Genomic DNA, 15584 nt, shown 5'->3' with positions numbered 1-15584 from the left:
AACAAAGGCAATCTAAAAGAAACAGATAATGGGGATAAGGTGGGTCTCCATCACTGCCCATTTTTTGTGTGGATGTAGCATTGACTACTTCTGATTGTGGCTGTTCTGCTTCCAGGCAAAACGAAATCGTGAGCACTGGTTTGATGACCTTCCACGGACAGCATTCCTTATTTTTAAAGGTAACAGACTGTGTTTTCGTGACAGCATGTGTTCAGCTAACAGGAAGAGCATTTCTTTGCAAAGACAGGGCCCTCGGAAGGGACCTTCTCTTCCGTCCCTGGTAGACAGCCAAGGGAAGGCCTACTAACCACCTCTCTCTGTATTTGGAGCCTTGCATTCAGAGTCTTCAAAGAAGATTTCTCTTATGTAAATATTCTCTGTGCTCTGACCCAAGCCCTGATTTCCTTAAAATAAGAGACATCTGTCAGATGCTCTGTAGCAAAGCAGACCCTGAGGTCATGGAGGGCTGTATTCCTTTTTTAGCACAGAGGTTAGGTGGGGATTTATGATTGCTGAATCTAGTAGAGTTTATAGAATTTCTCCATATCCCAGGTGGCAAATCACAGCAGTGACTGTGGAGAGGGATGTGTGTTTTCACAAAAGCTGTTAGGCTTCCTAGTCCCAAGATGTGGTTGTAGCACTCGTACAGGTCAAGTGCGGCTGCTCAGGAAGGGGAAAGAGGTCTGAAATCAGTGTAATCTGTCTTGCAAACATAGCCATTCAGAAATAAGAACTTATCTGCAATTCTTTTTCAGTGTTGTGTGCTAGTGGGAACAGTTAACACCATCTAGATCCAAACACAGCTGCCATAGGAGTCCTACATATCTCTGCTGATGCACTCAACCCTCCTTGACAGCATAGGTGTTGTTCCAAACACGAGTAGTGCTTCAACAGCTGCATTTACCTCTGTCCATGCCACAGAACTAACACATAGAGGAAAAAAGGCATCTTGGCAGTTAAGGATAGCGAGTTTATTGCTACTAAAACTCTAGAGGAAATTTGAACTTGGTCCCAAGAACTAAAAGTTAATCTGCTAATCTATTTAGCTTCTGTGCTGAGATTTGGTATGAAAAATGTCTCTAAGGAAAAGATAGAGGAATCTGTGTGTGAGAGATGAAGGACTGTGTAAACATTTGTTTTATCATACTTTCCTTCTTACAGGCATCAACATCCTCGTGAAGTCTCGGATGTTCCAGTACACCATGTGTAAGTAGAAGCAACGAGCTGTCTCTCTGCTAGGCAGCCTTGATCACGGGTGTGCTCTGTCTGCCACCCTCACGGGGACTTAGCGTGGTGGGGCCCAGTCTTTGGTCTGATCATGGCTCATGTACAAATTTTAGAGTTTTGGCAGAGGGGGAGGGAACTGCTTGCTTGTACTGACCACTGCTGCAGCCTGGACTCTGAGCTCAAACTGTGTTGAGTCTTCCAGAGAGGCTCCTACTTCATAACACACTTGTGGGTCAGATCCTGCATGAGTCAGCTCGTTGTGTTTAGGTAGGTTGGTGGTTAGCTTTCACAGGCCTTGAGGTTTTTATCTTGCAGCTGAAGGATGCTGGGTAAGGAACTGCCTTGCCAGTCAACCACCTTCTTCTGTTTGCACTTGAGAAGGTGCAAGCATCCTCGTTGCTGGAGGGATTGCTTGGCAACTGTACTGCCTGTGAGAAGGATTCTGTGCTTCTCTCTAAAGGAGAAAGAGTGCTTGCTCGTGGTGCTACTTGCAGTGTTGTAAACAGTCTGTCCCTGCTCTGTAATTTGGGGGTTTTTTGAATGTTGAAGGAGAAGTTTTTGTAAATTGGGATGCTAAACTAAAGCAGGTGGGGTGGGATGGAATGAGGAGATTTGAATGAAAGGGAGAAGTCCTGCAGCTTCAGTTCTCAGGGTTTGAATGCTGGGGAGCAGCGATAGATCCAGGCTGACAGGGTTTTGTCCTGCACTGTCAGGGACCCAGTGGTTCTTGAGATCTTGTTCTAGAACTAGGAGGAGGCTGAAATATGCAGGTAATAACATGGCAGAATGTACACTAATTATAAGCTAAAATGATTGTGCATGATTCAGACCATTGTTTTGATTTAGTTTTGCCGCCTTCTGAAGATAAAGGTACTGCATCTGTTAAAGGCCTGGAAAAAGTTAGGGTAGAAGATTCTCCCACATTACAAGTTCAGTTTGTTGAATTGGAAACAATGACCCTGCAACTTGTCCTATATTGTACTCTTTCTGTTAGCCTAGGAAATGGATGTTTTCTGGTCCAGGAGTGGTTTTGCTATGGGTTTTTTACTTTATTTTCCAGATACTGTGGTGGCTGTGAATGGAATTTGGATTCTTGTTGAAACCTTCATGCTGCAAGGTAGGAAACATCACAGCTTGTTTCTTAACTGTGAGGCTGGGGGATTGAAAAAAAGGAAGTCTAGAAAAAGTTCTTCTTGTGTCTTGCAGGAGGGAATTTCTTCTCCAGAAATGTCCCATGGAGCTACATAGTCTTCCTCACAAGTAAGCTGATGCCTCCCCACAGAGCTGTGTCATTTCATAAGGAGTTGGGAGGGGAATAGACAGCTCTGTTCCTGGGAGATAATTCAGTTTGAAGTTAAAACTTAGCCACAGGTGTACAGACTCCATCTAGAACAGTGCTGCCTGGCAGGGATTGTCAGCATCCACACAGACCCACGTGAACACTGCTGCAGTGTTACACAGCTCCCTGCGCCACGGCAGTCTGGGGGGCCTCTTACCTCTGGTGCAACTCTCAGCAGAAGCTGCTGTATTACATTAAAGTTGGAGTCAGCCCTGAGAGCAGAATAACGTTGTTTGTTAGGCACAGCGTGCAAAGTGATAAGCTCCTCCAGACTTGTGATGGCTCTGCGTGGAGTTGCTCATGTTGCTCTGTGCTGCACTGACTATTCCAGGAGGCATTACCAGCTCTGATCTGATTGCAGCTGTGAGCTGGCTCTCTGCCACACAAAGCAAGGCGGTCGTGTTGGAGTACAGAGTGCAGGGGCATGCTGAGGAGAAGACTGAAAGGACTAGATGAACTAGTTGATGAACTGAGTTTTCCAGTTGAACATCATCCCCTCCATGAATGCGTACCTTAGTCTTCCTTTTCAGCCCAGGTACAAGCAATTGCATCTTCATGGGCTGGTTCATTGCACTGCCATAGAACTCTTCAGTGATGTGAATTCACTTCTCCTGCCAGTGTCTCTTGCTCGAGGAGGAGCAAAGTATAGCTCCGCTGGCTCAAAATAGCGTGTTGAACTGCATCAGGAAGTTCTCTGGAAAATCTAGGAGAGGTTGCTAACATCTTATTTGTCTGCTGGGATAGCTCTAGTGCTTCCCTGGCTGCTAGTCTTCAATACACTTGTTACGAAAGTTTGAAGGCAGAGGCACTCTGCAACACTTCTTTTCACAAAGATGTTGTCATCCAGCTCTTCTCTTCACTTTTCTCCTACCGCTCCTCTTGGAACCTGAAAAGAAAGATTTTTGGGATGACAAACAGGGCATCATCATGTTATTACGGTGTTCTTTAACCTACAGGCCCAAAAGGTGTTGCTAGAACAGAGGGTGAAAGTAGATGGCTCTTCTTCGAAAGGACCTCTCCGTGCAAGTCAAGGCTAGGCTAGGGGGTGTGGATATGTTCCACTGAGATAGAAGGAAATAAAAAAGGCAGGACTGAATTCCCTACGCCACTTTCTGGCCTTTCCTACAGGAGTTTGTGCCTCAACATTCATAGCGTGTTAGCCAGCTAAGCATTTTGTAGACTGTTCTGTAGAGAAATCACCATGAATATGGGAAAAATATGTTGATTTGGAAGGAAGATGTCTCCTTGGCATCTCACCAAGAATAAGGAGAATGAGTGGGGGTCTGTTAAACCTGTGTTCAGAGGTCCTCTACTTAAAGCATGACACGTCTTTGAGGACAAGCCTTTGCATAAGCCCTCCTTGTGATGCTCTTTATTTCTGTCCGTGACTGTCATCTTGTTTTACAGTTTACGGTGTGGAGCTGCTCCTGAAGACCACTGGCCTGGGGCCTGTTGAGTACCTGTCCTCAGGCTGGAATCTGTAAGTGCTCACTGATGTTTTGAGAGAAAGGTGGCAAAGATTGTTGGGTTACACTTGACTTCTGAGATGAGTGTTTAGGCCTGTAGACGAGGCTGTCAGCAAGCTATTGAAATCCTTCTGCCCTTGGCCTTGTGCACCAAGTACCTCTCCTCTGCTGGAACGCTGGTGACAAATCATTGCTCTTATTTTGTTTTCTTTTTTTCTTTCCAGATTTGACTTCTCAGTCACCCTGTTTGCATTTTTGGGGCTCATGGCACTGGCGTTTAACATGGAGCCATTCTACTTCATTGTGGTTTTGCGACCCCTCCAGCTGCTGAGGTGAGATGGGAAAGCTGGGGGTGGGTACAGAGAGTAGGTGGGGAAGAAAACAGCCAGGCTTGTTTTCCATCAATCCAGTTGGGGTCCAAGCTCCTTGCCAGGAGAGGGCAAGGATTGCTCTGTAGGTACGTGACCATGGCAAACAGGAATTGCGTGGGGTAATGAGATTAGCTAGAGTTATCGAAATGAACGATAACAAAAACTTGGGATGGGATATGAAACCCCGTGCTTTGGAGCTTAAGCTGATCTCTAATAGAGATCAAGGGATTTACCAGGGGCAGATTATCCTGTGTCTGCCTTCGTGGGGTTCTTACACCTCCTTTAAATTGTCTGATGCTGTTCAGAGAAAAGCTCTTCTGTCAGGGTGAGACAGTCTGAGCCAGTTTAATAATTTCCATTGAATTACCAGAAATTACAGTTTTCAAAGGATGCTGCTTTCTAGGGTGAAGTACAACCCTGCTCTAACTACATCTCACACTTTAAGCAAGACTTTAAGCCTGTAACCTCTCTGCAGCTCAATAAGATGGGTCTGATTAACCCTCTCATTTCGAGGCTGTTTCGAAGGTACATTCGCCTTTGCAGATCGCTTTGAGAGACGTAGGGGGAAGGCATTTAGGCAAAATGTTGTTTTGTTAAAAACAAACTAATGTAATTTAGCTCTTCAGTGAGGATTTAAAGAGAACACTTTATGACACTCAAGGGGGAAAAAAAAAAAATGTTTTCTCTGTTGCTCCCCTGCCAAAGCCTGTGTTTGGCAGCTGTGTTTCTCTGCAAAGGCTGACAGAGTTGCCAAATCTTAAATTAGTAGGCACAATGTAGGATTTTCATCAAATTTTATTGGGTCATGGGGGAAACACAGAAAAGCGAGTGTGTGAGGAAAGGAGTAATGAATCCTGACCCTGTACACAGGACATAGTTTAAGTTCTTATGATTTATTTTTTTTTAATAGCTATTTATGCATCATGCTGTGTAAAAAGACGTAGACTTTTCCTTGAGATTCCTTAATCCTGTGAACACTTAGTTGAATGTGTCATAAACATTCAGATGGGACAGCAGGACATTGTTAAGTGAGTGGAGACCACTTGAGCAAAAGCAGACCCTGTGAATTTAGTGTCAGGAAACCTTACTTTTCATTGACCTGAGAGGTACAGAGAACTGTGACACCCTTAACTATTTCCAACAACACTGAGAAGTTACAGCATGTAGGTAACCATTGGCTTCTCCTTTCAGGCTATTTAAGTTGAAGAAACGCTACAGAAATGTCCTGGACACTATGTTTGAGTTGTTCCCCCGGATGGCCAGGTACTAACTTAATCTCTTTGGGTGTTGGCGGGGAGAGGGGAGTGAAAGTTTAGTGTCTAGGGCTGGGGCCAGGATAGGGACCTGTCCAACCTGCTAAAGATGTTTATGCTCTGGTCTGTCAATAGATTGTCACTGATTCCTCAGTGTGCTGCAGTGGGGTGTTAAACTTCCAGTTTCTTGGAGCAGTATGTGATAAACAACGCTCCAGCATGCTGGGCCGCCTCCTGCTTTTGTGTTAGGAAGATAACTAAGAGTCGATGCTTGATTAATTTTCATCCCCCATCCCAGCTTTTGGTGAGAGAGGTGCCCATTTGGAAGGAACATTGGCATGAATGTTCCCAGATTTTCCCCTGTCCTTAGTACAGCCACAACAGCATTACTGTGAAATGGTGGGGCAGAAGGAGCTTGGTGTTTGAGTGGGGCATCCTCAGACCTTACTCCCTTATTTTCTAGCAGAGCTAGAGAACCCTGTTCTTGGCACAGTCCTTGCATCCAAGGACGTGGAGAGGGCAGAAACAGTGTGTGTTGTTCTTTATTAAAGAAACTGCAGAGACATTTGTTTACCAGAAAAAGACAGACTGGGAGGAGATCCAGGCTCCTCTTTAGTTTCTTTCTTCAATGAGTGGCAAGCTCCTTGTCCAAGGACTTCAAGAGAATGAGAGCAGGCAAAGAACTGCAGAGCCACAGTGGCAGGGAGGGTGGTCTGGGGTTTTCGGTGCTGCTTCCCATCTCTTGGAAATTCATTGCAGAGCAACCAGCCTGTGACTTTGTGTTTCCTTGCCTTAACAACTCTTCGGTAGCACAATACTCTTTCTGTTTTTGCCTCCAGCCTGGGTTTAACCCTGCTGATCTTCTACTATTGCTTTGCCATTGTTGGCATGGAGTTCTTTGCTGGTGTGGTCTACCCAAACTGCTGCAAGTAAGTACTGCAAATCCATCCCCCTCTGCAGTGGTTTTGGTGCACAGCCAGCAGCTGTAAGCCCTGGCAGCTCCATCTCCCTGTGGAGAAGGAGCCAGAGAATGGGTCTGAATGGGGTTTTGCAAACAAGGCAACATGCTGCAAAAATCTAGGAGACACTTCTCTAGGTGAGATTGGATGAAATGGTTTTTGCATTGCATTTGGAAAGGGAGAGATTTCAATGGCAGGGTTGGCTGGCTTTAATGAGCTCTGTAACTTGCCTTGGGTAGCTGCACTGGGAGGACTTCTTCATGGTGCCGTGGCTGGAAACTCTTGTCACATCTGCTACAGAGTGAAGTTGAGATTTTTTTCTTGGTGATGCCAGAGTTGCTTGGCCAGACACGTTACATATTTAGGTCCCGTTTTGTACCAAGATAAATTCACCTGGTCTTGGAAGCTAAGCTGTCCTGTGCCCTTTTCATCTTAAATGGTGGCAGACCACTTAGAAATGCCAAGCTTTAAGGGTGTGAGCCAAGAAGTCTAACTCAGACAGTTTCTCTGGTATATTTGCTGAATTGTTCAGAAAGACTCCATGTGCTCCCTGGGCTTGTGCTGAGCTGTGAAGGAGAGAGACTTTCAGAGAAAAAGACAAGTGTTGGCCAAGAGGTAGAAACTGCCACCCTGCTCACCACCCTCTAAGTGTTCTGGTATTTACAACCCTTGAGATTTTCCTTGCTTTTCCAGTTCTCATTCTTTGTCCCGGTTTGTCCAACCAGCACAAGCACAGTTGCAGATTCCTACCGCTGGGTGAATCATACAGTTGGCAACAAGACGGTTGTGGAAGAAGGTTATTACTATCTCAATAACTTCGACAACATTTTGAACAGCTTTGGTAAGGGCAGTTTTGTCTGTAGCAAAGACTATTCCTTAGTGCATCTGTGTCCTGCAGAGCTGGATGGCAGGACCCTGATGCTCATGTAAGAAACCTGGGACTCTCCCATAGAGTCAGTCCCACTAATGCACCTCAGACACTCAGCATCCGGCTCTTTGTCTGGAGAATCCAGCTGACTAATTGTGCCATGACTGCTTTGCAAGGTAAGCAGACGGCTCTTAAAAGCCAGTGTGAAGCCAGCTGATCTGTTCTGACTGGTGATCAGACCAGACTTCCAGAGATGTTTAAGGAGGGCTTTAAGTCATTACTCTTCTATAGAACCAATAGTGATGCTAATACATTTCTTTAAACCCACTGATGAAGAATAATTTGAATGTTGATTACTCTCAGTGTGATTTTTCTTAATGTGTGAGCAGAGGTGCTTATCTCCTGGAGACTTCAGAGGTCGCCATGCTCTCTGCTGGAAAGAGTCAGGTCTATTTCTGATTCTTTTAAGAAATACAGATTAAGGCATGCTCCTGGTTCTGTGGGTCTTAACCCCCTTTGTCTGAAGCAATTGCAGTGATGAGGGTCTGCATTCTGTCTCTGGATTTGCTGGCTGTATTGAAACTTCGGTGTCTTGTGTCAGCCCTCCCTGTCAAATACTTTGTCTAAAAATCACTGTAAAGTAGGTCAGGATGGACGAAGTAATTGTCTGTATTTTTTCTCCCACTGTATACAGTCACGCTGTTTGAGCTGACAGTCGTCAATGACTGGTACATCATCATGGTAAGTAAAGCTCATCTACCTTGTGTGCACAGCTGGCACAGACTCTGCCCATTGAGCTCAGTCTTCCACACCACCACTGCTTTCTTCCCCTGGTGATTGGAGATGGGCCCAACACTGCCACATGTTGTTGCCAGATACCTTTTGGTCTTGGTTGCTGGATGGCATTTGACCTCTGGCATGTTTTCTTGTGAATCTTGACTAGCCTTCAGGCCAGATTTCACAGCCTGGACAAATGATGTTGCTCTGGATTCCAATTTGTCACCCTGCTGCCCAAGCTGTGTTCTGGTAGCAGCAATGGCTCTTGCAGCCCCAAGCTTTACAAGTTCTGTGTGTTTGCATATAGGAACGTCTCTTTTTAGCTTGAGGGGCAGATTAGCTGCAAGGACCAGTTGGGGCATTGAGTGTTGTGAAGGCAGCCCCTGGGGCTAATTGTCGAGCCACAAATAAGAGAGAGATGTTTATGCTGCTTTGTGTCTGTTGGCAAGCAGTTAACAGCAGACTCTCCCTTCTTTTGTGCACTGCTGACTTCTCTCTCCTCTTTAGGAAGGGGTGACATCCCAAACCACTCACTGGAGCCGTCTCTACTTCATGATCTTTTATATTGTGACCATGGTAGGTTTCTGGATGTGCTTCATGCATCAGATAGTAGGGATGAGGGGGAGGGAGACAGCTTTTACTGTGTTCCGGAGGGAGTTTCCATCACTGAATGAGAACAACTCTGCTCTTCTACATAAATGTTTCTTTCAGAAACAGGTGTACACCCACATCAGTTGCAGGAAGTTGAATTTATGGGCATTGACAAAGCTAATGCTGCACAAATCTGGGCCTGGGGTAAGGACTAGGGCAGCACAAGAGTTTTGTTCTGTCCCCGTTGTGGTTGACTGTTAGCAGTTTAGTCACAGGTGTGACACGCGAATCCCCTCTGCCCTGGAGGAGCTGGGTGGGGAGCACAGAGTTGGAGCACAGGCCAAATGCTCAGCTTGGGGTTGAACTGGGCTGGAATAACCCCCCAGCAGCAGCCTCCTAATCTCTTCTGTTCGTGTCCTCTCCCAGGTGGTGATGACAATCATTGTGGCTTTTATTCTGGATGCTTTCGTCTTCCGCATGAACTACACTCGGAAGAACCAAGATTCAGAAGGTCAGAACTTGAGGAATGATTGACCTGCAGTGTTGTATGTGCGCGTGCTCTTCAACTACTTGAGTTGCTTCAACCAAATTATTTGAGGATAGGAAAGCTGTGTGCATCTAGTGAAAAATCTAGGAAACATTTCAGCAACAATGTAGCAAAGCTCAATTAGAGACCTTACAGGATGGGAAGGTGTTTTGTTTTGGTTTTTTCTTTAAAACCAATTTCCCTTCCTTGCTAATATGCTCACTGGCAGCAGAACGTGTCTCCAAGTGGTTTGTCCAGCGTTCAGACACCAAAATGCTGGATCCAAGTGGTTTGCCAGCACTCTTTGTCATGACATGGACGATGGATGCTGCCTATCCAGTTCTTTCCACATGTCCCAGTTGTTTTTAGACTGGTGACTACATCCTGGTTTTGGACAAGCCAACTGAGAGTGACTAGTCTCTCCATCCCCTCACCCTGTGAGTCACCAGTTTTACTCACTGTCCTTTGTCATCTGAGCTGGGTGTCTGAAACTGCATGTAGCTTCGTGACCTGCTAATTTAGCTGCCACAAACACATTAATTTCTCATAGCCCTTCTCCTGATATTCCTTCAGGTGCTCTACACCCAGACTTTTCTATTCATTCTCCATTCAGACTAATCTTAATAATTCTTTACACTTTTCTGCAGGAAGGAGATATAGCTACTGCATTTATACATTTAATACCAGAGAATCTTCCCTGAAGAAACATGACAAAGGCCCCAGACATGGGAACAGCTTTGATCAGCTCCTCATCTTTCTTAGGTGCCAGAAGATCAAATTTCTGTGGCACAGGCCTGCAGGAGCCGGGCATTGTTAGTTACAGAAACACTTTTCATTGTGGTCACTCCTACACCCAGTTTGAAGGGTGCAGTGAAAGACATTTGTTAGCACTGAACTCCCAAACTGTGTTAGGCAGTTGCAGGTCAAAAGGCAGCAATTCCTGTGTGATTATTTGCTTTGCTAGTTAATTTACAGGCATGCAAAAAGCTACAAGACTTTTTTTTAAGATACTGAGGAGCCTGATGTTTTAAAAAGCTGAGTTGCTTGCTGGCACTGCACGCTAGTTAACTTCTTTCCTGCCTTGCTGGGGGACAAGGACATACACTTCCTAGTCACAAAAGTAGGTACAGACTGTGCCTGACATCTGGCTTGGTCCTGTGCACTGTTAAGTTTTGCCTTCCAGGATTATCATAGTGGCTGATGAAGCAATGTTCATCTTGGAGACTTTTTTTTTTTTCTCTTTCTTTTTCTTGCTTCTCCAGAAGACAACGGCATTGTGCTGGAGAAGGAGATCTCCAAGGAGGAGGTGGTTGGCATAATTGAGCTGTACAAGCGGAGTTCAGCTGCCGCTGAAATCGCTCAGCTGCAGAAGATCGTTCTGCAGATGGACAAATACGGGGTAAGAGGAGATGCTCACTGCACGGTCTCAGCTTCAGGGGAGGGAGGCGTGCTAGGGCCACAAATGCATTCTTGCTGTCTTAAGAGAAGCTACGCGTGTCTTATAGTGCTGAGAGCTGAGTTACTGGAGGGGCTCTGTAGCATCGGCACAAAGATCTGCTGCTCTAGAAAAGTAGCAGCTGAATTTCCCCTGCACTCTGAATGGCCTTCACAAAGGGTTGTCGCTGTTGCCTGCAAACTTGGCTTAGAGCTGTCCTGGCCCACTACTGACTGGAAAAAAAGTGTATTTCTTTTTCTTTAAGGAATCCATTGTCTTGTAATTCTCCTGCCTCTCTCTCTGTGCCATCGTACACTTAGGCTTGGACAGTCCTGAAACATTACGCAGCAATACAATGGTATCGATTCCAAACACCAGGCTTCCTTTCTCTGGGGCACTGCTTACATTTTCATTCTAAAACAGGATGGACAATTGGAAAAAAGAGCTGACCTGGGTAACTGCTCTTGTCTCAGAACTGTTGTCTCGTGCATCTGGGCAGAGCTTAAGTGCTTGTTGTAATAATAGCCGTTATATTCTTATATCACCATTACAAAGTGCAATCTCTTAAGCGGCCTTTATTTGCTTTGGCTGGCTTTTTAGTTAAAGGCTGAGCTCTTGTTCACACAGACAAAATTCAGAATAGTGATGATGATACTGATCAGAAGCAGTTTTCAAGACAAACCAAAGGAGGATGCTGTCCTCAGCCTTGCAGTGGAGTACAGAATGAGGATGCCAGACCTGAGGTTTCTTTTGCTTCTCAAACCTGTTCATATAACTCATGTGGTCAGAGAGTAATTCAGACTTTGTCTCTCTTCTTACACAATTTAAGAAGTCCAGGTCCATGGAGTAAATGATATGGTCTAGACAAGTGGGACCTGAAATTGTTCTCAGACAAGATCTTATTTGGAAGCTTGGGTTTGAGCCATGTTCCAGGCACTGATGTTACATTCCTCTGACTAAATTTAGCACTGCTGACAGATGCATCCATCTGAGCTACAGCTCCCTCTGTAGCCTTTGGGGATCTGCTCAGTGTGACTCATCTCAGCCTGCAGTAGATGCCTGCATCTGTTGGGTGACGTGCACCCTGAAATGCCTTTTTCCCATGACAACAGAAGGAGCCCAGGATAGCCCGAGTCAGCAGTGGATGATGGGTGTCTGCATGAGGGATGTCTGGAGTTGTAGGGACTGGTTCTGTGAGCTGCTGAGTGACTGATGAATGTCTTTTTTGGCTTTTCCTCTTCCTTTCCCCAACTCTTTAGCAAATGTCAACACTGTTTCTGGGGCGCAGATCAAGGACCAAGAGTGATTTGAGTATGAAGATGTATGAGGAGGAGATACAGGTACGTGGGCCTGAGTTGGAAATATCAGCAAGTTTCTGTGGTGAGCAGAACATTGCCTGCAATAACAAACCATCCTTTTGAAAACTGGAGGCCTTCTTCCTCCAGGACCCAGCCAGCCACGTGCCCTGTGAGAAGCGTAGGCAGTAGATGAAGTGTGCTTTAGATGGAGCCGTTCTTGCACTCAGAGTCTTTCTTAAACCACAGAGCACATCAGAGCCTCTTCAGTGGGTGGCGGTGCGAGGCTGTGCCGGTGAGGGTCAGCTCTCGGGGTGTGCCTGAGCACTCCAGCTTGGCTGAGCTCACCTGCCCTCGCCGAGGTGGACGTGTTTGGGCCAGGAGCACATATACAGTGTGTTCCCGGGGCTTGGCTGCCAAACGCTAATTTGTTAAACCGCTGGAATGTGATTGTGTTTGAGCTTGGGTGTGCCTGTCTTACAGAGAAACCAAGTTTCCCTCCCAGACAGAGTGCTGCTTGGTGTGAGCAATGCTGCTGCTTTTCTGTCAGAATAACAGGCTAACAAATGATTCTCTGGCTTGTTTAGGGCATTCCTGCTAGTGCCCTTCGAGGTCAGGGACTTTGCGCCATGGTCAGTGTAGTGCCTGCCAGATATTCACCTCCAGTTTGAAGGTCATGGCTAATGTAATGATTACTACTGAAAGAATTAATCTTGCAGCCGTTTGAATCTGTCCTTTGTCCCTTGGGCAGCTAGCTTGGTTGAGTCTTCAGTCTCACTAACAAAAATAAACACGTTATTTACCATGGAGCTGGGTGGAAATCTGCAGAGAAGCTCCCTGCCTGTTCTGCTTGATCTTGGATTATGTAACATACTGTAACACCCTGGGCACTGCCCAGGATTGGGGACAACTCTGCAAATCCCAAACATGATGGGGACATCAGTACTAGAGTCCTGGATGTTTGAGAGGGACATCCTTTGAGAGGGATGTTTCCTTGCCCAGATTTGTCCGTTCAGCCAACTGGAGCCAAGCCATAGCTGGTGCTTCTTGCTCATACAGTGGGTGGCAAGGTCTCGGTGTGTCTGTCACAGCCTTGCTGCAGCTGACCGGGTTGTTCTGGGAGGCTGGGCTATATCCAGGGCTTTGGAAAGAGCCTCTCTGTGCCTGAGCGGATGTGCCCTCACATGGCAGAGCAGCCGGAGGCTCTGCCCTTCGGGGTCCTGCTGGGGGGCTGCGAGGCCAGAGTGGGGCAGAGCCTGATCTCAGCGATCTTCTGTTGCAGGAATGGTATGAGGAGCATTCAAGAAAAGAGGAATCTCAGACACCGTTGCAAGAGCCTGCATCTGCTTCCAACAGCTCTCTGAAGCCCCTGAGCCTCCGACAACGCTCCCAGACTGTCATTTAGGCCTAGCTAACGCAAGCCACCTTCTATGCAATAACCTAGAGTATTACTTCACAGCGTATATATTGGGATGATGTATATAGATCTGTTCGGTGTACTGTTCGGCTTTAGGGTTTAAAGCTCTTCCCCTAGGCAGTGAATTGCTGAAAAACCAGAGGCCGGGGGACTCTGTGTAAGGCTGCTACGCACAGAGTGAGCATCTCGGACAGGACACAGACCTTCTCCCGCTGAGCCGCTTCCCAGGCTCGAGCCTGCTGTTTGTCTTACCACTAACAGACCTTGAGGAAAGGAACGTGTAATCCATTAACAGCAGGGAATGTGCTGAAGCCACCTGCTTAATATTAAAACTTTTACCCTTTTTGAAGATCTCTTTTGCTTAAAGGGTACCATTAACCTAGGAATAAAAGATCAGGGAGTGAGTTTTTTCTTCTTCACCTTCCTTATGCAAAGAAAGGGGAGGTGGTGTGAAATTTCAGCACTTTTGGAAGAGCAGTCTGCCTTTCCTCTCCTTTTTGGCACACCTAGATGCACTCCCTGTAGTAGATCCAGCTCTCATTATTGAATTTAGCTGTCCCCCAGCAGTTCTGTGGCAGCTGGCAACAGAACTGAGGGCCAACATCTCATTGTGTTATGACCATAGGTGGGACAGGAGTTTGGGGAGACAAACTCTATCTCTGCTGTAGCTATCAAGTATCTGCACCGCTGCTGGTCAGTTCTGCCTGGGATTGGGATTGCCTCTGGAAACCCCAAAGCTCCTGTCCCCATTCAGGGAGAGGGAGTGTTCTGCAGGGTGACGGTGGCTGTTGACCTCTGCCACTTGGCCACCTGCTCTGTAAATGGCAAATCTCTGGGTGGTCCTTAGCTCAAATAGATGACTAGGAGGAAAGGTTTTGCAGCTCCAAGTCTGACTTATTTCTGCCTGGTTCTGATTTAAGCAGAGCTTATGGGCATCAAACAGTACTGCTGGTTAGGCCTCAGCCAGGTCATTGCTTTGTTTATGCAGGTGAGCAAGTCCCAGCACAGCAGTGTTGCTCCTCCCTTGCTCTTGCCCTTGCAGAAGTGTTCCTCAGGCTGTCAGATGCTGACTGAGTTGGATCTTTGGAAGATCCACTGAAGAGCTTTACTGTTTCCCTGAATTTTGGATGCAGGATGAACATGGAATATAATGATTCTTCTCACCTGTCTGCTTTTCTGCAGCTGGCAAGGAGGCTGCTGGATGTGGTAGCTGAGGGATGGGAAGGGGAAAAGGGATCCCTTCCCAGCTCGACCACATTTATTCTGGGATCATGACAGGTTGCATCATCGCTTGTGTTTCACTGCCCTCAACGTGATGAGAACCTGTCTCTGTACGTTTCCTTTTTGCCCTGTCAGCACAGAATGTGCTGAGGGCTAGAAGTATCTGTCAGCTGGGAGGTTCCCCTCACCTCTTGCTGTTTGATCTTTTCTCAGGTTCAGACTAAGAGTAGAGCTTGCTTGGGGATGCCTTCTCCTTCCTCCAGCTAGATCAGGCAGGGGGAGATCTGTGTGCCCATTCCCTTTGTCCCACATACCTGTCTTTTCCTTGGTGGCCTCACCATATGGCACAAGGATGGTGGGAGAGGACTGCTCCTACCTGGGCAGTTCAGGAGCATTTCCTGAGTGGATGAGACTTTCAAAAGCAGGCAAGACAGAGTTGCTTTTGAATATCTCTCCTGCATAGCATGGTGGGAGCATTTGGGCTATGGGATGGAAAGAGTGGGTGAGCAGCTTTCCAGGCAAGATGCACACCATCCTCTGCTCTCATCCCTTGCCAAATTCCCTGGGTGCCTCAGGGCAACTCTTTGTTTCCTTTCTGGGTACTGCAGGTATGAAACTACTTCTGAGCTGAACCGTGAAGGACCTTAAAGGGCTGTTTTCCAAACCATAAATTCGACCACAAATTAATGAGCAGTGCAGTTGTTGCTCTTGCAGTTGCTCTGCATGGAGTCGCAGCCTGGGAGATTTATCCAGATTAGTCCTGGGGCTGGAGAAGATGTTGTTTATTCTGTTTTAAGTTGTGAGCAGGATGAATGAGCATTGTGAAGGTTGGGGGCTGT

At 46.5% G+C, this 15584-nt stretch overlaps 1 protein-coding gene across 3 annotated transcripts in view; it reads left to right on the top strand.

The window, feature by feature from the left end:
* TPCN1 (two pore segment channel 1) overlaps positions 1-15580 on the top strand; it is a 48037-nt gene extending 32457 nt beyond the window's left edge. For all 3 annotated transcript variants that reach the window (XM_026859624.1, XM_026859626.1, XM_026859625.1), the window contains exons 13-27: positions 116-179; positions 1162-1206; positions 2288-2344; positions 2434-2487; positions 3974-4046; positions 4257-4364; positions 5595-5666; positions 6496-6585; positions 7341-7456; positions 8178-8224; positions 8768-8836; positions 9278-9362; positions 10640-10776; positions 12072-12152; positions 13390-15580. In XM_026859624.1, coding sequence (XP_026715425.1) covers positions 116-179; positions 1162-1206; positions 2288-2344; positions 2434-2487; positions 3974-4046; positions 4257-4364; positions 5595-5666; positions 6496-6585; positions 7341-7456; positions 8178-8224; positions 8768-8836; positions 9278-9362; positions 10640-10776; positions 12072-12152; positions 13390-13512 — 1221 coding nt within the window. In that variant the 3' untranslated portion in view covers positions 13513-15580. The remainder of the gene's footprint in view (positions 1-115; positions 180-1161; positions 1207-2287; positions 2345-2433; positions 2488-3973; positions 4047-4256; positions 4365-5594; positions 5667-6495; positions 6586-7340; positions 7457-8177; positions 8225-8767; positions 8837-9277; positions 9363-10639; positions 10777-12071; positions 12153-13389) is intronic.
* The last annotated feature ends 4 nt before the right edge of the window (positions 15581-15584 follow it).

Source organism: Athene cunicularia (assembly GCF_003259725.1).
Source record: "Athene cunicularia isolate RWA chromosome 15 unlocalized genomic scaffold, athCun1 chr15_part1, whole genome shotgun sequence".
Classification (NCBI taxonomy): Eukaryota; Metazoa; Chordata; class Aves; order Strigiformes; family Strigidae; genus Athene; species Athene cunicularia.
Note: the sequence above shows the minus strand (reverse complement) of the source record. Positions and strands in the feature narration are given on the sequence as shown.